At 40.8% G+C, this 22,610-nt stretch overlaps 3 protein-coding genes across 7 annotated transcripts; 1 reads left to right on the plus strand and 2 right to left on the minus strand.

Annotated features, from left to right (window-relative positions):
• Positions 1-1,079: 1,079 nt before the first annotated feature.
• Positions 1,080-11,965, minus strand: LOC119911742 (membrane-anchored junction protein). Of its 3 annotated transcripts, none has more exons than XM_038730643.1 (10): positions 11,909-11,965; positions 11,575-11,687; positions 10,429-10,474; positions 10,223-10,298; positions 8,676-8,786; positions 8,144-8,172; positions 7,461-7,600; positions 3,454-3,517; positions 1,934-2,121; positions 1,080-1,375 (listed from the first exon to the last, which is right to left on the minus strand). In XM_038730643.1, exons 1-10 carry the CDS (start codon positions 11,921-11,923, stop codon positions 1,336-1,338), a joined length of 822 nt encoding a protein of 273 aa, XP_038586571.1. In that variant the 5' UTR covers positions 11,924-11,965; the 3' UTR covers positions 1,080-1,335. The 3 variants fall into 3 exon arrangements, with proteins under 3 accessions (XP_038586571.1, XP_038586572.1, XP_038586570.1); XM_038730644.1 differs by lacking the exon at positions 11,909-11,965 and adding an exon at positions 11,811-11,892; XM_038730642.1 differs by lacking the exon at positions 11,909-11,965 and adding an exon at positions 11,807-11,872.
• A 1,793-nt stretch (positions 11,966-13,758) lies between these two features.
• zgc:101765 (uncharacterized protein LOC450036 homolog) lies at positions 13,759-17,466 on the plus strand. 2 transcript variants are annotated; one of them, XM_038730640.1, is made up of 6 exons: positions 13,759-13,972; positions 15,322-15,638; positions 15,899-16,044; positions 16,307-16,446; positions 16,533-16,691; positions 16,807-17,466. In XM_038730640.1, exons 2-6 carry the CDS (start codon positions 15,370-15,372, stop codon positions 16,984-16,986), a joined length of 894 nt encoding a protein of 297 aa, XP_038586568.1. In that variant the 5' UTR covers positions 13,759-13,972; positions 15,322-15,369; the 3' UTR covers positions 16,987-17,466. The 2 variants fall into 2 exon arrangements, with proteins under 2 accessions (XP_038586568.1, XP_038586569.1); XM_038730641.1 differs by having other exon boundaries at positions 13,760-13,972; positions 15,434-15,638.
• On the minus strand, positions 17,464-22,209 carry badb (BCL2 associated agonist of cell death b). Of its 2 annotated transcripts, none has more exons than XM_038730646.1 (4): positions 22,042-22,209; positions 21,182-21,334; positions 20,343-20,563; positions 17,464-20,210 (listed from the first exon to the last, which is right to left on the minus strand). In XM_038730646.1, the coding sequence occupies exons 2-4, from the start codon at positions 21,324-21,326 to the stop codon at positions 20,073-20,075; spliced, it is 504 nt and encodes a 167-aa protein (XP_038586574.1). In that variant the 5' UTR covers positions 21,327-21,334; positions 22,042-22,209; the 3' UTR covers positions 17,464-20,072. The 2 variants fall into 2 exon arrangements, with proteins under 2 accessions (XP_038586574.1, XP_038586573.1); XM_038730645.1 differs by having other exon boundaries at positions 20,343-20,581.
• Between the last annotated feature and the right edge of the window lie 401 nt (positions 22,210-22,610).

The following is a 22,610-nucleotide window of genomic DNA, read 5'->3' on the forward strand; positions in this document are numbered from 1 at the left end:
GTTTCAAAACGCTAGCACTTTATTTTGAAAGTCTAACTGGACGTTGCATATTTATTGTTGCTACCTTGACGGCAGAGCCCTAAACATTGAAAAACATTGCTAAAGGGGTACCCAGGGCGTTAAAAAGCGACATAAAAGGGCCTTGACCAAGCGTCCATATGTGACAAGTTGGGGGTGAGAATGTGTTGTTACCACAGTGTGCTTTCACCCCTCTCTCAAAACCCAAACTCCCTCTCAGCCAGTCTGTGGCATGTTTAGTTCAGCTCAAGCAGAGACGACAGAAAGAGAGCCTTTGGTCAACAACAAAGGTAAAACCAATTCAGCTGCAGGAGTCTGACGAGGAACAACAACAAATACTGTGAAAGATTTGTTACCCGTTGGTGTCTGCACCACAAGTCTATATGACCAATTTGTTTAATCATCTGAAATTCAATCACAAAACTGAGAAAATTAAAGGCCCCTCGACTTTCCAATTAAATTAAATTGAAAGAAATTTAAAGAAAATCCACAGTTAAAAACACAACTAGTTCAATTCATGCATGCTGTTTCCTAAGTCAAGGAGTCATAGTGTGAAATAATTGAGATCTCAATATTGACCAAAACAAATCGTGATTATGATTTTTGCCATAACCCAGCAGGAAACATTTGGATTAAACTGGTTTCTGCTTATTCATATTTTACATAACAGACCCCAAGACTGCATTAAAACAGAAAAATCATGATTAACGCAGCATGATTACAGAACAGGTGAAGGGACAGAGGTGCCGATGCAAGGACTTGTGATGTGTTGTCTTGCACTGAACAGCATGGGGTCACAGATCATGAACACAAAGATAAATGTAGCAGCATTTAAGATGGGAAACAGAGATATGAAGGACATGCTGCTCTTTTGTTTGTTTTGCTAATGAAAGCCGAATAAACATATATGAAGTCACAGAAGTCTCTGTGGTAAGAAGAGAACTGTACAGTATGAAAAACATCCAGTTACTGCATGTGGAGCTATAACAACAATAATGGGCAAGGCAAAGTCTCCATCCATAACGGAACAATATAAAACATAAAATCACAAAAACAACCTCAATGGAATAAGAACAATATTTATTTGCTAATGGTATCAATTAAGAGCTACAATAAAAAATCCTGAAGTAAAAAACAGACCTTGGAGCTCAGTGGCAATAGTTTTTAAATAAATTAATGTAATGTTATTAATGACATTAATATAAAAGATCAAAAAACAAATCTATGAAATACTGAAACACTTTTCTATTTGCACTGCAGAACTTTAACCAAAACAAACCCCAGTGAGTTTCCTCTCCTGTCTCTCTGCCACGGCTCTCAGGTGTCTCTGAAGAACAAGGACAGGGGGAAGATATGGCTGCAAAGTGGGAGACAGAGACATTTACAGTTTGCTTTTGTTAACAAACTGCACATAGGATTAATGCAACTGTGGGCTCCTCCAACAAGGCTGCTACTGTTTATCATTGTTACCTTAAAAGAGCATTTGTAAGGTTGTTTGGCATGCTCTTTCAACGCGGAGACGCCTTTGTCAGTCTTTTATGTGCCTAAGGACATCTGGCGTCTCAGCTTGTCTCAACAGACACAGAAATATTGTAATTTCTGTGTTTATAATAGCTGGATTTCCCCGATCCATTTTAATCTCTGACAACTTTAGTCTTTCAGATGTAAAGTACCAATTAGCTCTTGTTTCTCCTGTGGGTGTAAAAGTCAGTCAGATCTGCAAATAAGACAGTTACGTCACTATCATCTCCACAAATATAGATTTTACCATCGCTGTGTGTAGATTTAGTGATCTGTTGTTAATTTGACAGCTTTTGCTTGTGGCATGCTAGCGAGAAACTGTTTACTGCTGGTGTGACTGCTCTGAACCTGGCTACCTCCTCTACCTCACTGCCCGCTGTGCCGTCATACCAACCTTGCCAGTCGAGTCAGAATCCCTGGCTCCACAGGTGTCCCAGAGACAGACTCTGCATTGTCTCCCTCCTCATCGCCCTCCTCCTCCCCCATGTCCTGTGTTGTCCCAGAATGCACTTCACCTGAAGTCCCACTTCCTGTGCTGACACCGGATGTCTGCTGGGGTTCCTCAAACCTCTTGGTCCCTTTCTATGAGAGAGAATTAAATAAAATAATAGTGAAAATAGAACAGAATATGAAATCTTTTTTACAGTAATACAAACGTAATTGAACTGACTGTTTGCTCACCCCTCAGACCCATAGACCGTATATAAAGATTGACGACGCATCTTTGCTTCCTCCCACTGAACAACAATGTACAAAATATCCCGGATACAGTGCTGCCGTCTTGAACTGGTGACATCATCTTCTCATTGGACTGAATAGGCGCCATCTTTGGGTTCTAATAATGCATCCATGCTACGTTTCCACAGAACGGCAATGGTCCAATCATAGCTTTGCAAAGCTTTGGATTTCTCCACATTTTGAAGCGGTGTGCATGGGCTTTGGTAACAGCAATAATCCATATGAAAAGAGTTTGAAGAGTTGTGTCTTTTACAGGAGCATGAGGGTAAGGAAAAGGGTAAAAAACTCAACCAGAGAGATGATGTTAGTTAGCTAGCTAATAAAATATGCTAATGGTGGTTTTCATTTCAGACAGTAAAATCGACGCTCGTGACTATGAGAAGCCTGCTTCCACCTAAAGTGGAGGACCGACTGTAAATCTCACTGACATCATTATAAACTGCATACGTGCCTTGCTAGAATGGAAAACTTGATTGGGGCAGCAACAATAACTATGAGTGGTGGGGCTTAGCTTCGGTCAATTGGACTCTTCCATTTGCTTCAGTGTCAAAGTGGCTTTTGAGCTTGAATTGGAAACCCAACATTTTTTCTTCATCTTTTGACTACATTTGTCTTGAATTTGTTTGTGCAATCAAAACATATGCTTAATGATCACCTTCATTGTTCAAAGTTAATCCATTTTAAAGCAATGGGCTGACAAATCATTTTTTCCACTTGAAACAAATGTAAGGGGAAAAAGGTAAGCTAGAGAAGGAAGTCAGCGTGGACAAGTGTATGAAAAACCAAAAGGATTAGATGAGATGAAGGGCCATAGAGGGAAGGAGAGTGGGGCGGAGGGTAATTTTGGGACTTTGTTGCTAATCAAACTGAAGCACATCACCAGAAACACACATTCTCTCACATACACACAATCACACAGAAACATGTACTCCCTGTCTGATGTAATGCTATTATTACCCTTAATCACACTTGTTATCCTACCTGTCTGCACTAATGTTAGCCTGGGGCAACAATAAAGACTGTGATGCTACAAGTGTGTGTGTTTATAGATGTGGTAGAGAGGAAACCAAAGCGTGCTATGAGACTGATCAATCAATTAATTCTAAACAACTTTGGGCTCAAATTCATTTGGCATTTGAGCGACAAACCAGGTAACCAGTCAAAGAAAAGGATCACCTTGTCAGCATGTCCTGGACCTTCCTTGACCTCTCTCCCTGCACGAGGATTGTCCACATGCAGCCTGAGAAAGTGGGACACAACCAAGAACAGAGCAATTACTGTTGTTCAAGTGAGTAAAATTTTGTTCTTGATTCTTATGTTTATGTAGTCATCAGAGAACCAGGATACCCAACATGAGGGTTATGAAATGCTTGTCCCCCCAAACAATCTATGAGCAGTCTGTTATCAGACTGGCACAGAAAACAGTACCTGATCCAACTCACATTCTCCACCTAGCTCTTACCCTCTGCTAGAAGATTCAGGGATCCCCAGAGCAGGCTGAACCGTTCACAAGAGACAAGACCGGCGTGAGCTGAAAGAGCTGTCAGGATGCAGAACAGATGCCGAGCTGGCCTCCTTGCTGTTGGACTAGTCAGTTATAACTTCGTAGCTGACTTGAAAGTCGTAGCTAACTTAAAAGTTGTTGACTCGAGCAAAATCAGATTTTTTGAACTTGAGTTGATAATAGCAACCTTACTAGATAACACACTCGGTCATCTGTACTGTTATTTATGTGCACTTGGGTAAGTTGCTGTCTAGCTTTGTTGGTTAGCTTGCCACCCAAATTCCGAGCAACATCATGTAACTTTTCTACCATAAAATAACAGCTGGTGAGGAGCTGTGCTGGTGTCATGCCGGAGCAGGGGAGCAGGCAACATAAACGGGGGTCAGCAGCCTCTATTGACGTAACGTTAGCTAATAGCAGAGGGCAAAGAGTCAGAAGAGGAGGTTGACGGAGGAAATTAAGAAGAGAAAGAGACAGTGACCAAGCAAGAGGCTGCCGGAAGTTTGGTGTGTTAGAAATGTTGGCGACCCGCTAGTTTTTTAACATAAGTAATTTAATCAAACCAAAAGCACATGTACAGGTGTCCTTACTAACGACAGTGGTGTGTGCCAAATCTCACAAAACACAAAAATTTTTTCAAGCCGTTACATGGCGGGCCAGAGCATAGTCAAATTATTTCAAACCCTTAGATACTTGCATGTTTAGCTCGGTCAGTAGAGTGCAGGACTCCCGTTGGGTGAGTTCTATGATCGACCCCAACATCCTGCAGACTTTTTATTTCTCCCTTGTTAAAAATTGATTATAAGGACCCTTTTGCACATGCTCACAATAAAGCATGTGCTGCAGTGTGTGCATGTCCCGGCGTTTGATCCGCATTCATAAACCTATGGACGCTTATTTTCTTTTCCCTGAGGAAATTCAGGCGAATCCAATCACACGTTTCCAGACATTTTTTCAGAGGTGTGTCAATCAAGCCAGAGACTCTTTTGAATGTCCTTCAGAACTTTTCAAAGTAAAAGCTCTCCGTAAACTCAACATGAAGCATTGCTGCAATTTATTTAAGTTATATATTTTTCTGCTATCAAAGCAATCAGGCCGCCTATTGTCAACCACTGCTATATAGGAATAGGGTCTACCATATAATGAAAATCAGTGCTCATCTGTCAATGTCACTGTTTTGTATTTAAATTGGTGGGTGTCCTGCCTCACAGTGCAGGCCTCCAAAGGCCTTTAGTTACATCTAAGTGAATTAAAACGCCTAACTTTTACCTAACTAACACCAACATTTCTCTCTTAGATGCTCTTTGTTGACAAGTGTGATTGCATGGCTGTCACAACAGGGTGCACCTTATCGAATACATTACAGTCTTTTAACAGACACTTTGTGACAAAGCGACTTAAAAGAAGCTCATTCAGCCTCCAACAGCAGCATGAGCTAGACGTCGTCGAAAATATTTATAATCTTACAGTGCAGAGCAGACAGGAGAAACTACATAGGCTGATCAGTGGCTTAAATATTACTGTATTCAGCTGACTTGAATGAGCGTCAGCTGCAGAGGGACATAAGAATCCAGCAACAGGCTACAGCACTCAGAGCCTCAGCTCCAGTGATCTAAAATTCATAGTGGTGCAGACATAACTGAAGGCCTGTCAAAGGGAAAAGGAGGCCTTTTACTCAACAGAACCAAATAATCCACAATATGGGGCCCTTAGCAGACAAATAAGCGACAATGACAAGCAGCTGAAACACTGCAGAAGAGGCCTGCCTCAGAGTTTGAAAAGTGAGAGCAAACTCTAGTAAGGGAGAAAGAAGAAGTCTGAGGAGATGTTTCTGGCTCAGCAGGATGCTGAATGTGCAGACACTAACCAGCTGTCACCTCAGGGACCTACGTGAGAGCCAGCAGACCCTCGAGGAGAAAGAGAAAGAGTGGATACAAGAGCAGAACTGTCTTCTGGAGTAGGAGTCCAAAAAGATGACTTTTTGCTGAGTAGAACAATCAATGCAAAAAAAAAATGTGTTGAGAACAAATGTACAAGCTGTCATTGTCCGTTCTATGTCCACACTTGTTCTTTTTCTACTCCCATTTTTCCAGCAGGTTTAACACAAAAACAAACCACCTGTCTCTCCAGGGCATCATCTAGGAAGCCTCTGAGACTAGAAGGTGCCGTGTGCTGCCAGTGTGTGTGGACTTGTACCTCTTATGTGTAGCACCTTTGTAAGGACATGTAATTGTAATGGTCAATGTGGTGTACATAATTCAGCGAGAATTGCTCACTGAAATTTGGTTTCCTGTGAACTGGTAATGATGCTTGAGGCCCTGCTGTTTGCTGGATGTTTACACAGTTTGTGCATCTGAGTGTGTGCTCCTCAGCTCTAAAAGATGGAGACAATTCTGTTTATTCAAGTTACATATAAACTAGGTGGAGGGCAAGACCTTGTTTGTGTGTGTGAGTGTGCGCATTTTAAATAATAATTTTCGCCCCACTGATCTGACTGTCAGTGTGATTGAGGTGGCGCCCGTTCGCCTATTTTGTCTTGTTTCATAACTGCAAGAATCACTGGAGCGTGTGTGTGTGTGTGAAACAGGGCAGTTGTCAGAATGGATGTCTTAGTGATTTTATGAATAAGAGCACTTATTGTCATCTCTACACTATGTGTATACAGGTTTGTGTTTGTGTGTGTGTGTGTGTGTGTGTGGACGATGAGTGAACAAGCTTTCTATTATTGCTCCCATCATCTTCGGCACATTATCTAATCTAATATTATCCATATCACCACCCTTATAACAATACATACTGTTCACACTGACGAGGAATAAGGAAAATAATCAATGACAGCTTTGCAAATCGATGCACCCATGCATACTTTTTGTCAATAAACCTTACAGCACACTGTAATCTATGATGAAGCCAATAATGCCTGCTGTGTTGCTACTGTCACAAAAACGTACCTGCCAGTTTTATCATTAAGATGTGGTGATACAAAGACAATGTAATTCTTACATTATACAGTATACTGGTGAAAGAGAGAGAGCTTTATGCATCCTTCACTTTCTTATCCCAGAGCCAATCCAGAGACCTCATTTAGCAACCTCTCTAAAATCACTATATGTAATGTTATACTGCAAAATGTATTTGTTATACATTTTCTGCTAAATCAATGTAGAAACTTGATGGATACAACAATAGGAATGTTTGTTTTTGAAGTTTGTGATGCAAAATAAAATACATAAATCCACTTTTAATTTGATTGGTTTGCAACACATGCCCACAGTGCCCTTAGACACAAAGATATTCAATGGATAGTTAGCATAAGTATAAATGGTACGGGGAAATCTGTGACAATTTATATTTATATTGTCTAACGATATACGTACCCTAGTAGAGACAATGGCGAATCAACTTATAACTGACTTATAGCCAGACACACACATGCACGTGCACACGCACACACACACACTCTTAAAAACATGATTCACATGAGAGCCTCTGTGACCACAATGTTGCTGTTCTGTACAGCTCTAACTAAATAAAAATAAGGAATAAGAAATAGGGTCACAGGTTTAATCAAATTGTAGTTTCTTTTCTAAGCTTCTTTCTTGGAACACTGTAAGAGAAAAACAGATTTGTGTTTTCTTAAGGTTAAATGTGACCTATAGATTAGCTCTACAGCACTCACCCATCCACAGAAACCTCACTTTCAGCCTCCAAGTCATTGATTAAGTCCTTTACTATGGCCTCCTCTAGTGGTGAATGTCTTTTACAGCGCTTTGACTCTGGCTCACAAACAGAGGGGAATCGCTGTGCGACCTCTTTCTCCTAGAGAACACACAGTGATGTACTGTATAACACATGGCATGGGGTGGATATTAGATCACTTGTACACAACTGTGGGTGTACAATATATCTGCTCTGCAACAAACTGCAAACGATTATTATGGAAAAACGGCACAACTGATGTCAAATCTACTCCAAGAAAAGGTTACATCTTCTTAGCTTTGCTTTTAAATAGCCTTAATATGATTGTATTTATTCATTCATTCTTTGACTTTATACTAAATTATTTTAATGTCTTGTAATACCTGCCTCTACTACTTTTTATTACCTACACTATACTTTTGTTTGTAGATTTTTATACCCTGTACAGCACATTGAACTGCCCTGGAGTATGAATTGTGCTATATAAATAAAGTTGCCTTGCCAATAATAATGTCTGGCGCTGCATTCTGAGGTGTTGTTGTATTGCAGTGTTATTTTGAAAGACGCACATTGTATTTATCTCCACAATGTACAACTCTGGACATACTACACACTGTAGCCTGTATTCTTACTTCGTTTTACGTGAATAACAGAACAACTCACTGGGCTCAACGTCTTCTCTGCTTGCTTTTCTGAAACAAGAGAAACAAAGAACATGAGACATTAACATGCCTGAAGAGTACCTTCCTTTTACAGGCCTGACCACTGTTTTACACAGAAAAAGACACCTGCATGTACACGCTCAGTTAATCAGGACAAGCTCTTTCTTTTCTATGAACACGGGCCCTGAAAAAGGCACAGCCCCTCCACCCTGTATCCACTCTTCATCTGCAGGTGAAGAATATCGGGTCATATCGGGCTTTGCACAAGCCGTTGAAGCTCTTTATAAAGATGAATCACAATTTACTTAAAGAGTGACTGATGTTTTAGCACTTGTCAGGAAGAGTGACTTTTCTTAGAACAAAATTTTCAGTCCGTAACCTTAATTACTACAGTATCTAGTAATGTCTTTGTACTGATAACGTAACATGTCTTTGTACTGATAATGTAATGCTTTGCAAGCACAAGATGTATTTTGTGAATACTCTATCATCACAACAACTGTGAGCTTTTGCTCATGCGTGTTCATGCTCACCATTCAGCACGTTTTTCTCCAGGTAGAGGATAAGAACAAACGGGTAGACTCTCAGCCTTCTCTCGCCATTTCTGCACATTACCTTAGACGCTCCCTCCCACCGCTTCTTATCTGGTAGTTACAGTTAATTAAACACAGTGAACTTCTAGTTAACAAGCATTTAGCAAGTGCACAATCAGTAGCAATATTCTTTGGTCTGTATTTTTCAGTACAGTGGTTTAAAGACAGGACACTTAGCTGCTAAAGTACCGTGCCCTAAAGCACTGAATATTAGCTGTGACCCTCTTTCCTTTAGATTATGTCTGCAAATAACAATTATTTTAACAATTATTAATCAATTAGTTGTTAGATCCAGAAAACTGTGAAAAATGACAATCAGTGTTTCCCAAAACCAAAGGTGACATGCTCAAATGTCTTGTTTTGTCCACAACCCAAATACATTCAGTTTTTCTGTCACAGAGTAAAGAAACCACAAAATATTCATATTTAAGAAACTGAAATCAGAGAATTTGGACGTTTAAAAGCGATTAATTGCTTATCAAAATAGTTGACAATTAATTTAATAGCTGACAACTAATTGATTAATTGACTAACTGTTTCCGCTCTACAAGGGCTTCACTTTGTGTTGAAAAGTGGTGGGGACATAGGGGTGAGAAGAGACACTAAGCTCGCGAGACATCACGATACGCAACAATAGGTTGAGAACGAGACAAAACATCGTTAAACTGTGTTTTAAAGATATCCTCAATGCTGAGATAAATAAGCGGGGGGTCTGGGGGGACCTCCCCCATGAAATTTTGATCATTAAACACTTCATTTCCTGCATTCTGGTGAATGTTTCTGCACCAATTTATGCTGGAAATGTTTTTATTTATGTAAAAGGAAACACAAAATTCAGGTGGTAAGTGACATTTCAAAATATATAATATAATAGAATATAAGTCAGTGCAGCTCTTCAACTTTTCTCTATCAACTTTTCTCATGTAATATCATCCCTGCTGAGGCAACAAGAAGTTTTTAAAGTTACTGATTGGTGCTGCACATTTTTGGGTTATTTTATAACCAGTAGCTTGTTTTTTTGTTTTTAGCTCAAGTTACTTTTCCTGGACAATGCACATTTGTTTCTTCTATATTTTAATTGCACTGTATGTTTTCTTAATGTGCAAATAAATCTTTCTAAAAGCATTTTCATTTGCTATTTAACTGCAAGCTATATTTCAAAATGTTTTTTTTTGCTTTAAAAAAGTGACAAAATCAGCCATTTCAGAAAGTGGTGGGGACATTTCCCCAGCGTCCCCAGTGTAAATGACACCTATGCCGCTCTACATTAGATCCCCACTTTGTCTTATTCCCTTACTCTTTACAATTTACTACATAAAACACAGATGTATGATGTAACAATACTATTGGTGAAAGCTGGTGCGCATCTGCGTGACCTCATGCCCATGTACCATGAAGGCTGGAACTGCAGTGGAGAGATTTACAGTATATAGTGGAGAATAGAGGAATAGGTCAACATCTAACAGACAAATAGATGTAAAGGATACAAGGGAAGACAATGAAGTGGGTACTAGAAAAGGGTTGGAGGGCGTCCAGGTTGCCGAGAACAGTTCTGATAATTTCCTGAAATCAGAGAAGAGTAAGAAAGAGAGACAGAATTAAATAGAGAGAAATAACGTACACAATTAATTTAATAAAGAATAGTGTGAATGACAGCGTGTCAACACAGCAGGCGAGCAGTATCCATAATTACCTCCAGTTCCTGATTGAAGCAGCTTCCTCCCATAACCTCCTCTCCACTGATAAAATACATTGTACACATTATACTGTGTTCACAACACATTTGTGTCTTAAAAGATGTTGTTATACAGTATTAGCAGTTGAGGTTTTGCTAATTTTTCAAATGTTGTAAAGCTGATTAGAGTACAAGGCAATGTGTACATCAGTGGATGCTTTAAACAGATTTAACTGTTGAGCACCAAGGTCAAAAGCAAGAATACATAATGTTGCAATGCTGCTGAGCATTGAGAGTCTTCTTTAGTCACAAGGAAATATGGCTTTAAGGCATCCAGGATCTGTTAGGACTCTTATTCTAGGACGTTATCTCTGAATAAAGGCAGAGAGATCCTGAGGGGCCTGTTTTAGCAGATGAAACGAAATGTCAGAGCAAACTGGAAACACACACCAGAACATGTAATAGTGGGGCCATTATAGGCAGCAGTGTTGGAGTTAAAATGGAGAAAACCAATCAATGTTTCCTCTCTTGCCTGAAGCTCAGCCGTCTCCCCGACTACTTTAAAGGCTGCAGAACATTTTGCAATGCTTTGGAGAATTTTATCTTCAGGAGAAAAAGCAAAGCGAAGAATGGAAGGAAACTGTGAGTGGAGGCAGCATCGATCAATACTCTTCCTCTTACTGGTATGTTTGTCTTAGGGATTTTGAGCTTGTGTTGTGTGCACTGCTTTCAAGACAAGAAATGAAGAGTGAAAAAAGAGAAGGAACTAATAATGGGGAGAGATCTAAAGAATGAAAAACTACAAACAATGACTCACGTCTGCAGTTGCTCTAAGAGCCTAGTTTCTGTTTTAGATTTAGTCTCAAAACCCTTTTTTCTCAGGCTAGTCATCTCTATCTTGGTGGTACCCTAATCTTCCTATAGGCAACATAGATGGCCACCTGGTTGCGCCCAGAAACACACTAGAGCTGATATGTGTGTTGGTATCTCATTAGCTCTTCCTCTTGTTTGTAATAATTTAATGTGCAGTACTTCTACTGTAGAACAGTTTTTCTGGTCTTGTCTTGCTCTCATATTGTACTTCTTGCTCTCACCAAAAGGCAGAACATTAGAGGAAGGAAGAATAAACATTAGGCATAAATATGAGGCCATTGTCTGTCTTGCCTGTAGCTGCTGCCTCCTCTGATCCTGAACTTGTAGATGAAACTACCAGCTTTGAAGCATCGAGTTTCGTGGACAGGGAAGGAGAAGGCCTGCAGTGGCATGGCTGACCTAAACTGGTTTGGGCAACAAAATCAAACAAACAGATTAATTGGTGGTCTTTTTGGTTCACAGGGCGTCCAATATACAGAAGAGTGAAACTGCTTGCTGCTTGCTAAATTTAAGCTAAAGTCACCTGCCTTCCCGCATAAAAACTCTTGGCTCCCTCTCTCTTAAAATGACCATGTCTAAAGAAAACGAAGAGCATGAAATTGGCAGGTCGTCTAACAAGCCTCACATCAAACTTCACCATCCAGCAGCAGGCCCACAGTCAATCAAAAGCTTCACTTGCCTCAGAGTCGGAGGGCAGCGCAACCTCCCGCCTAGCTGCTCTGGTGTTACTATGACGGTACGCCGCCAAACAGTCACGTGACTATCAGATGACCACGTGCGGCAGAAAGGAGTAGTTGTAAAAAAAATTCTCTTTTGTTTAAAAATGCTTTTAATGAAACTTCATGGCACACATATACACATGACAGCAGGCAAAGTAGTTGTTAACTTACCTCTCTGTACAATATAGGTTGATGCTTTTTAAGCATTTTTTGAATTTGTGTCTGGGGTGAATGTAAACAACAGCAACAAGATGATAATATGGTTTCATCTTCACATTAAAAGTCTGACATTTATGTCTCACTCAACTCTCTCTCACTCTTTAACAGTACTGGATAGACGAAATAGTCCATACAAAAACAAGTCCTCCTCTTCCTCCTCCTCCACTACATCATCTGTCCTCCTAAATTCAGGGGTTCAGCTGTCCCTCCTGGGTTTGTGGACCTACAAGTTGTTGAGTCCTGAAGATGTCTACTGGGCTGTTGACGCAGCGCTGCTTGCTGTCCACCGGAACAAAGCTGACTTGGGCCGAGCCCTGAAGGAGCTCCTGCCTAAACGTGGCTTTAACAGAGAGGATGTGTTTTTGTTATTTACATAAAATGTTTTCTTGATCTGATTGTTGTGGCTGTGTGAAAGTAACATTACTTGTCTATAATGGCCTTATTGTTATACCCACATGACATGATTTTGTTCCATGTGGAGGCACTGAATCTCAGTCAGGTTTGATTCTCAAAAGCACAGTGTAGCTGTCTCAACAATCTTCTCCCTCTTTCTCTCTGCAGTAAGCTGGGCCCCGAGGATCAGGGTAAGAGGGCCATGGAAGGAGCTCTCAACAGTCTGTCACAGCTGGACATGTGTTACATTGACCTCTACCTGATCCACTGGCTGTGCGCAGGGTCTGGTAGTGGCTGACCAACGCAACCCAGGTAAACAGTTCATATTACGTCAATGTTCAATAAATTACATTTGTAGCACAAACACTTAGGTCTTTTGTTCCTCTCAAGATCCTGTTGCGCTGGGCTATGCAGCAGGTCATCCCAGTGCTCCCCAAGTCATCAAATCCAGACAGAATAAAGGACAATGACACAGACATGGACGGACTGACAGCTTTGGACTGTGGGCACAAGTACTGCTGGGATCCATCAGAAGTGTTGTGATAGACCACTAGTGGAACAAACATCGTCATTTTCCCAGTGGTCTACAAATTTGTTTAGACTAGTTCCATATTCATATACTTTGTTGCCTCATTTATTTAGTTATTTAATCATGTTTTTACAAAGTAATGTCTATGAAGTACTACACATTTTCAGCGAAAAAGATACATTTTCAAAGTGTCCTCTGTCCTGCATAATTTTAAAGAATTACACAAGAAACTCACTTTAACACAACTTTTTAATAATTTATTCAGGAAAGCAAATCAGACGTTTTACAGCTGTAGAGAGAACACACGTTAAATAGTAATTAAAACATGAAAATGAAGAATAATTTGTGTAGGTGTGCGTCTCTTGCTCGCCCTTCAAGTTACCGTAATGTCTACAGAGGATGGTGAACATGAAATTGGGGGGAAACTTCGCCCTCCAGCAGGAAGTCAACAGTTAAAACCGGGACGTCAATGAAATGCCTCGAGATCATCGGATTCGCTGAACAGGACGAGTTCCCGCCTTCCGGGCTCTTGGCCTTCTTTGATTAGCTAGATCTTCTTCCAGTCAGCGGCTTCAGAGCAGGTGTCACTATGGTGACGGCAAAAACCGTCACTCACATGACTGTCAGCTGACCACGTGTAGCGGGAAGGAGCCGTTGTAAATAGTCTTCTGTCCAACGGTTAAAGTTAGAAGTAATGTTTAATTAGCTTTTTATTACTCGTGACATTATCTTTCATTGACACTTTTTCTTTAGTATGTGAATAGGCGACAGGTCGGTTTCTATTTATGCATCTCTCCCTCTAAAGAATTCAACTGAAAAGGTCCAAAAGGTGAGACGAAAATATGTATGATCTTTTACCGTGGCATCAGCATTCAATGACGTTCCTACCCAGCCTTAACATAACGTATCTACGTCTCAGCGAATAGTACGCCATTATAGATTTCCAAGTTTCTAACATTGCATCCCTGCAATGTTTGTTCTCATGACTGTAACAGTGGAACATGTTCTAAAACTACATCGTTGTAGGTTCTTTGTTTGACCCACTGCAATCATTGTACTCACTGCATTGTGACGTTCCAGCGTTTTAACGCTGCGTCATCGTCACAATGTTTCTACATCAGTGCGACGTACCATCGGTCCGGCACTGCAAATTGTAACAATTTTAATACTTTATGGTGCATTGTGACGTTGCAGCGTTCTGAGAGTCTGTGTCATACAGTGTTTGCACTCACTGTCACATCCACTGCCTCATTGCACAACTAGTAGCATTGTGACCTGTCAACGGTTCAGTACTGTAGCACCATTGGTACTCATTTACTACATTACAACACCATGACCTTCCTCTGTAATGAAACTGGTTGAAAATAGTTGTGGAGAACCTGGAGAAATCAGTGTAACCTTTCCGCTTCTCCACCCAGTGCAGTATACCAGTCCCAATACAACCATGTTAATATTTACTACCCTAGAAACCCTCAATTTATGTCTTACTTAGCTCTCTCTCCTAGGGATGCACGATGTTGGATTTTGGCCGATATGTGGATATTTTCAACTCATTTTGGCTGATTGCAGATACTGATATCATATTTTTTCCCCACATACTGTAATTGCAGATGAATATCAAGTCTCTCCTGTAGTGGAATTATCTTATCATTATGCCTACTCTTATCGTGATGGCCCACTCACACAACACTTTTCAAAATGTACACGTTCACTGGGCAAAACAAGAAAACTACAGCTACTGCTTTTATTCCCGCTGGTGCACGTTTCTCTTTGGTCTTCACGAATTCATCATCATGATTGCTTGATGGCTCATAAGATGGGCAATTTGATTAGTAGAGTTTAAAGAATGTGATTTGGCTCCTTCTCACATGACACCGAGCAATCATTGCAGTTAGCAACTTTGCTATCTGTTTTGGACACTTCATAAAACCTCCACACTGCAGACATACTCTCGTCTTGTGCACATAATTAAAGTGTCACCTGATTGGCCTGCGATATATAGGCGAAAAATGTTTATTGAAGGCCGATACCAATATTTAACTTTAAAGCCTTTATCGCCCGATACAAATGATGCATCTCTACTCTCTCCCTCTTTAACAGTGTTGGACTCCAAATTCTGTTGTGTGGTTTTTGACAATGCAATGACAATAAAGGCTATTCTATTCTATTCTATTCTAGACCAAATAGTCCAAACACTGTACAAAGAAGAAGTGCCTTTAAGATCAGATGTCCTCCTCTTCTTCCTCCTCACACTCCTCCTCCACTACTACGTCCGTTCTCCTGAATACAGGGGTTCAGATGCCCCTCCTGGGTTTGGGGACCTACAAGTTGTTGAGTCCTGAAGAGGTCTACCGGGCTGTGGACGCAGCGCTGCTTGCTGGTTATCGGGCCTTTGACAGTGCAGCTGTCTACCGAAACGAAGCTGACCTGGGCCGAGCCCTGAAGGAGCTCCTGCCTAAACATGGCTTAACCAGAGAGGATGTGTTCATAACCAGGTGATATACAGTGCATGAGCCCCTATACAGTACCTTTCAAAACAGCACGGGCATGTCAGTAAATAAGTGACCTGCAGCGTTACGCCTCATATAGCACAATCTTTAGTTCCAGCTATTTTATGCATAACATACACGTCGTCTTGAATACAGCTGGAAGATACACATATTGATCACATCAGATGTTTTTTTTAGAGGCCATATGGAGGCACTGAAGCACAGTCTGCCGTTCTCAACAATCCTCTCTCTCTTTCTCTCTGCAGTAAGCTGGGCCCCAAGGATCAGGGTGAGAGGGCCTTGGAAGGAGCTCTCAACAGTCTGTCACAGCTGGACTTGGGTTACATTGACCTCTACCTGATCCACTGGCCGGGCACACAGGGTCTGGTAGTGGCTGACCAACGCAACCCAGGTAAACAGTTCATATTAAGTGAATGTTTGCCTTCGTGTATCAAATAATCACTGAAAACATAACCCTGTATGTACGGCCTGTAAGTACATATATGTTGTTATATGTTTGACTTTGCTTTTGCCAGGGGTATCGAGTGTTTTATAAATAAGTGCTCCACTAATTAAGAAATAAGATTCAAGCTGTCTTCTCACTTTCCTCCTCCACTGTGTAATTGTACTTGAGTAACACTGACAATGAGGCCCTAATTAATTTTTGATTCCAGGCAACCGAGCTCAGAGTTGGGCCACACTGGAGGAGCTGCATGCCCAGGGGAAGCTGAAGGCCATAGGAGTGTCCAACTACACACCAGCGCACATGAGAGAACTGATACAGAGCTGCAAGATCCCTCCTGCGGTGCTACAGGTAGATTGCATGAGTGAAAGGAGGATAGATAACTTTTAATGTACATAATGGTACTTGAATATACCAACATAGTTATTCTTCGACAGGTAGAATTTCACCCACGGCTGTGCCAGACGGAGCTGAGGAGTGTGTGTGAGGAGTATGGGGTATGTTTTCAAGCCTACTCCTCATTAGGGAAAGGAGAGCTGATCACTGACCCTGTGGTCATGGAGGTGGCAAAGAACTGTGAACGAACACCTGCACAGGTAAACACACACACAAAACATCTTGATTAATGTCTTTTTAGGGCCAGCCTCACCTACTCATTGTTCAACATCTAATATTAGAAAAAACACTTAGGTCTTTTTTGTTCCTCTCCAGGTCCTGTTGCGCTGGGCTGTGCAGCAGGGCGTCCCGGTGCTGCCAAAGTCGTCAAATCCAGACAGAATAAAGGACAATGCCAGGCTTTTTGACTTTGCACTGAGTGACACAGACATGGACAGACTGACAGCTTTGGACTGTGCTCACAAGTACTGCTGGGATCCATCAGAAGTAGTTTGATAGACCACTAGTGGAACAAACTTCAATCATCTTCCCTGATGCATCTTTAATGCCGCTGTTTTTCAGTTCTGCCTGTCAATAATGTGGTGGTGGGAAACCACCAGAAAAAGCTGGAAATTGTGTTCAGCTGATTTTTTTTTTTCCTGGGTTGCCAGCAGATTTCATGTGGTAAATAGGATAATGTATTGAGGATTTAGTTAAATGAGATATGTGAGAGTTCAAGTAACATTGGCTAATAGGTTTTCCCTGTTTAATGTGACCCATATCCCATGAAACACTGAGAGCCTTTTCAGGCAGTACATACATACTAACCACATTTTCCCTGTTGTATACAAATCTGTCAGTGTGCCAGGATTTTAAGAGTAGTTCCATATTCTTTGTTGCCTCATACTGTTCTTTAATCATACTTTTACAAAGTGAAGTTTGTTCCAGCTTTCCTGTTTGAATTGGCCATGAATTAAACAGTCACTTTAAAACCACTCTTAAATGATTTATTCAGGACAGCATTTACCAGAAGTTTCACAGCTGTAGAGAAAATACATTTACAAAAGTCATTTAAAAAAAATAAAAAAAAGAATCCAACAAAAAAAGAAGTAAATATTTTAATTCAATTTTCTTCATACACATCTCCAGATTCAAGTAATACCAAGGATGGTTGCAAAACTCCAGGTGCCCAGGCATGTTTTTCCTCTGGGGTGTGTTCACTGTTACACATGTTTAAAAGCCAAAAACCACGACATCTTCTGACTTGGCTTTTCCAGCTAAAATCAGTGTTAGCCATTAATAAAGTTTTTTTTTCTCACAGTTGTGACAGCAAACGCACCTTCACATTGTGCTTTTATTCGTGAGCGTAATATGCGACAGCAAGCTGCAAAGTTTTAAGGCGGTAGTTTGGTAAACAGTGCTGGCTATGTGGTGCCACATAACAGGTAACAGCATGTTCAAGGCAGTTCATAACAATATTATACTCCAGCTGAACTTTATTTTCCAGAGAGTGAAGCATTCACATCTGGCCTCAAGCTCTTAACAACATGTACATATTCAAGTGTGTGTGTGAGAAATCTGATACCATAAAATGTTGGCGTTACTTCTTTTTTTTTAAAGGAGTAAGTCGTTTAAATGTCCCCACTGAGTCTAACAGTATTAAATGTGTTGGGAGCTTTATACCAGATACCAATTCATTTTAAAAAGGGTCATCAATGTTTCTATAAGTTCATCTTAACACAGTCAGGGTGATGCATATGGTGCTAAACACACGGCAGAGTTGGATGAAGCTTGAAAAAGGGTGGTGCCTTTCTAGATTGTCGAGAATTCTCTGATTTAAAAATTGTCTACAGCCACGTTTAAGAAAAGGTTTCAGTTCAAAGACAAAACAAACGCAGCCCCTTAGCCTGCACACCCGAGCACTTCACAACTCAACCCTACAAGTCGAAGAGGAAGAGAATAAGACACACGTAGAACAAGCCTATTACCATTTTCATTAATCACGTATGGATCAACAAGTCTCAAATAGCCTAATCATATTTACCAAGCCATGTAGAGGTGCTGATCTTACTTTAGAATCACTAATATGAAGAGTAATTACTTCCATAAAAAGGTCATATTCTGTGTAGTAAGAGCCAAGTAATCCTAAAATGCCTGAATATAATACATACATAACAAATCTGGCATCAGATCAGTACACCTAGACCTTTTATAAATTATAAATATCCAACAGGACTGGAAACTGATTTTCCTAAAAAACCAAAACGTTGCAAATAGTTGGGGAAAATAAGGTTTAAATCCCTTACACCTGTGTTTAAATGTGACAAGACTCGCTAAATCCATCTTCTATATGCACTGGCTACTGAGCAAATGGGGCCAAAGGCTAGCGTGTTGTCTCCCTGTACAGCAGTTAATTCATCCCCACCCACATCTTTAAACACGCACATTACATTTACCACAACAGCCATGGATTGTTCACTGCCTATTGCTAGGGTGGCCAAACTTATCAAAGAGCACGGTAACTTCATAAAATAGGAACTTCTGGCTAAATATCTCGCTTAACCACCGACTGTCCCAGTCATTTGATAAAATATTAACAAAATATTTACATATAAAAATTTCAAAGTCTTTTTTTGTTTTTTTTGCCCATCCAAGGCTTTAAAAAGATAGATTCATATTGGTTTGTGCTTTTATATGTACGTTTAATGTGATTTTCTTCGGCTATAATCTAATCCTGAAGTTTTACAAAAGATATTATTTCTGCAGATTGTCCTTGTACATTAAGATTGTTCTTGTCTTTATAAATTTGAGATATAAAGCAGTTAATGATAGTCGAGTACAGCTGTTAGAAATAGTACTGGCTTGCAGGTAGCAGAACAGGAAGCTGAATGAAGGCCCAATTTGAACACTTTAAAAAATCCTTCCTTTTTATACCCCTTCCGTTGTTGCCTGCGGATCAGTTTGGAACACAATTACAATGATCTCCATTAGCTTGTGTTTCACACTGGCATCAGTGATTTTCTTAAGAAAACAAGGAAGGAAAATCTAACAGCATTCAAGGTGGCCTCGGGTGTTTTGAGTGATTTCAGTACATCTATCTCTCCATCTACAGTACATTGCATAGTGCTGACAGGAGAGGCGACTGACATGGTGAGCATCTTTTAACTTTCACACTTCAAATCCACTTATATGCTCGTCTTTCTTCTTCTGTTTTCAAGAGATCATCTCTCCTCTCTGGCCCATCATTTTCTTCATTCTGTAGGGTTATCCTTATGCCTGACTGACTTTCACAGTGCGTCACCCAACAATACCATTAACATCACAACCAACACAAATACAATTTTAAAATTTAAATGTAGTTACCAATGATATATAAAAATGACGTGACTAGGACGGGACACTCAGCCGTCCACTTGGCCATGCCTTTTTTGTTTGGATCTTTATCTTTTTGTTCAAAACCAACCTTTCTTCCGTTGCTTCTCAGTGGAGCTCTCATTGCTCTCGTCACATTTGTACTCGTGGCTTCCGCAATGCTTTCTGCTCATCCCATCGACTCCTCCGTTTCTCAAACCCTGTAGCACTCCCTTCTCCTCTCCTGGTGCCTACTCAGTGCGGTGTGTGTGGTTTTCGTGGTGGCTGTTCTCTCCCTCGATCTCCTGGTGACTAAAGAGGTAGCTCCACCAGCTTTTAGAGTGGTGCATCTGTTTAGCGTTCCCAGCACTCCTCACCCTCTTCATTTCCTGCATGAGACAGAGTGTAAAGTTAAAAATGTTCCCAAAGTCATTCTAGCACGTCGCACATCCCGGCATTACACGATCCTTTTCCTTTACCATAAACAAATCTAATCTCATCACCTTCACCCTCATTCTCACCCCTCTATCAAGCAGGCTGTCAAACTCATCGCTCATCCTTCGGAGCTGCTGGCCATATTTCTTGGCTGCCCACAAGACAGGAGGAGCTGATTTGGACCGTCCCCTGAATGGAGCTCCCTCAGTGGGCGTACCAGCCAAGTCTTCCCCCCTTGCCTGGAGTTCCTCATCTCTGGAGACCGTGTAAGCGTGGGACTCTGAGTTCAGCCTGATTCGACCGGTCCCTACACAGGAGAGACAAACTACTGCTTTGAATAGAGCTAGAGATAATCTAAATGCAAAATAGGTTAACTTACATTTTAATGACCTAACGATACAATCTCATTTTAATGTCCTAGAGTGCATCAAAAGTAAAACCTATGTGAGAAAGACCAGTTTCCAATTCTGCAAAATGGAGGCATAAGAGAGAAAGCTAAGAAATGGCAATACAAAGAAAAAAGTCATGTTAGACTGAGTGGTTTCATGCAATGTTTTTTCCCCCCTTTCTTTGTTCAAAAATTGGATGCAGCAGAAAATGTAATAGGATATTGCATTATGTTTCTACAAAATATTTGGGGATCTTGGTTAACAATTTTATTTTGTTGAGCATGCAGCTGCATTCACTGTGGAAATACAACAAACTCTGTTTTTATTTCTGTTTGACAGGGATTTTTGTGACAGAAGTGTGAATCCTGCCATTAACAGACAGAAAAGTAATCTCATCTGGTGCAGGTTGTGGTTAGGGATACTCAAACCTACTTTGGCTAGTGGCATCTTCTGTGGCCCTGTTCCCAAATGTTCTGCTTAATGTTGCAGCAGTTCTTTAATTCCCCCCTTTCCCACAATTCTTTGAAATTTCCTACCTGCCATTCTGAGCTCAGGCAGGTTGAGGGTGTGGCGATGAACAACCTTCTGCTCTTCTGCGATTGATGATTTGTTATTTTCCCCTTCCTCTACCTCCTCCGATGGCTCTGACTCGCTGTCGGAAATGGTGAAGTGTGCTTCCATAGTGGCATCTGGAGAAGTAAGATTGAACAAATATTAGAAACAGGGACGCAGCAAAAATAAAATAAATAACTGTGTATTGCAGACATGGAAGTGTCCATAAGTGAGATGCACATAGTGTACTCAATTCAATGTATAAGAGTTTCTATATAGTCAGTGTAGCCCTGCACTTGACCTGTGTGGGAGAGGTAGTAAACGGACATAAGGCATGAGTCCATACAAATGAAATGACCAAAACAATTTGTTCCTTTTTATCCGTTATTGAGAAGAGTAAGGTGCAAAACAAGTGGCTACATGGTACCTGTGCTACCATTTTACTGTCAAGCAGCACATTAGCTAATTATTCAAGAATCATAAAATGGCATCATCCATTGTATGGCTGATGCTGCCCCTATCTAACACACCCAGCAGGCTATCTGTTTCGCGTTGCCGTCCCTCATATTAGCCAGTCCAAAGGTATTCAGTGTAACAACCTGGGACATATCCGACTTGTTTTGACGCCTTAGACCCATATTTTATACCATTAAAGACTTGTTGTACACTGTAATTAAATCAACCAACACACCTTCTTCTCCGGTCAAACACTGACTGACTCGCTGTTTATGTTGTTGTTGACTGAAGAGGACAAAAGAAACTTACTACAGGGCGGAAGCAGCTGAAGGGCTGTATTAGCTAACGAAGCGTGTAAAAAAAAACGATTATTAATAGGTTTCCTTACCCGAAATGTGTATCGCGTGGTCCTGAAAAGTGCGAATGTGTCTTTAGTTTACCCCATGCGGCCGCAGCTGTTGTTTTTGTTGTCGGTATCTTGGCTTTTCACTGTACAACACAGTTTAGCACCGCGCTCACCCAATCGCCGCGCGTCACTACACCGCCGCTGCGCGCTGACGTCACTGTTGCGAGCTAGGACTGGGCTGGGGCTTTGTTTGTCTCACCGGCTTACCGTAGTGTGCAGCGTAGAGGCGCAGCGGGCAGTTATCGGGCAGTATTTCTATTCATCTGTTTCCATGTGGAGGGGTTCAGATCCCACACTTACGTGAAAGTAGTAATTCCACAGTTTATTAATGCTCCATTACAAGTAAAAGTACTGCTTTCAAAACATAATATAAGTAAAAGTATTAAAGTTATATCACCAGATTGTACTTTAATTATTAAAAGTGAAAGTGCTTATTATGCAGCAGAATGGTCCCTTTAAGAGGTAGGCTACATTATATAATGCATTATTGAACACTATTACAGATGTACTAATCTAAATGTGTAAGCCACATTTTAGTGTTGCTAATTGAG

The sequence above is a fragment of the Micropterus salmoides genome, unplaced genomic scaffold (genome assembly GCF_014851395.1).
Source record: "Micropterus salmoides isolate LMB-PRFRI ecotype aquatic unplaced genomic scaffold, ASM1485139v1 Ms_hic_scaffold_2, whole genome shotgun sequence".
Lineage (NCBI taxonomy): Eukaryota > Metazoa > Chordata > Actinopteri > Centrarchiformes > Centrarchidae > Micropterus > Micropterus salmoides.

Bases quoted from the DNA above. Each gene is read 5' to 3' on its own strand.
- LOC119911742 (XM_038730643.1), bottom strand. The intron at 10,299-10,428 runs GTAATTATGGAT...CTCTGATTTCAG, and splicing joins GCTTCAATCAGGAACTGGAG to GAAATTATCAGAACTGTTCT. The intron at 2,122-3,453 runs GTGATCCTTTTC...TCTCTCTCATAG, and splicing joins GTCCAGGACATGCTGACAAG to AAAGGGACCAAGAGGTTTGA.
- zgc:101765 (XM_038730640.1), top strand. From the start codon at position 15,370: ATGTCCTCCTCTTCTTCCTCCTCACACTCCTCCTCCACTACTACGTCC. The intron at 15,639-15,898 runs GTGATATACAGT...TTCTCTCTGCAG, and splicing joins GAGGATGTGTTCATAACCAG to TAAGCTGGGCCCCAAGGATC. The intron at 16,447-16,532 runs GTAGATTGCATG...ATTCTTCGACAG, and splicing joins TCCCTCCTGCGGTGCTACAG to GTAGAATTTCACCCACGGCT.
- badb (XM_038730645.1), bottom strand. From the start codon at position 21,326: ATGGAAGCACACTTCACCATTTCCGACAGCGAGTCAGAGCCATCGGAG. The intron at 20,582-21,181 runs GTAGGAAATTTC...TCAAAGCAGTAG, and splicing joins GCCTGAGCTCAGAATGGCAG to TTTGTCTCTCCTGTGTAGGG. The intron at 20,211-20,342 runs GTGAGAATGAGG...TGTCTCATGCAG, and splicing joins ACAGCCTGCTTGATAGAGGG to GAAATGAAGAGGGTGAGGAG.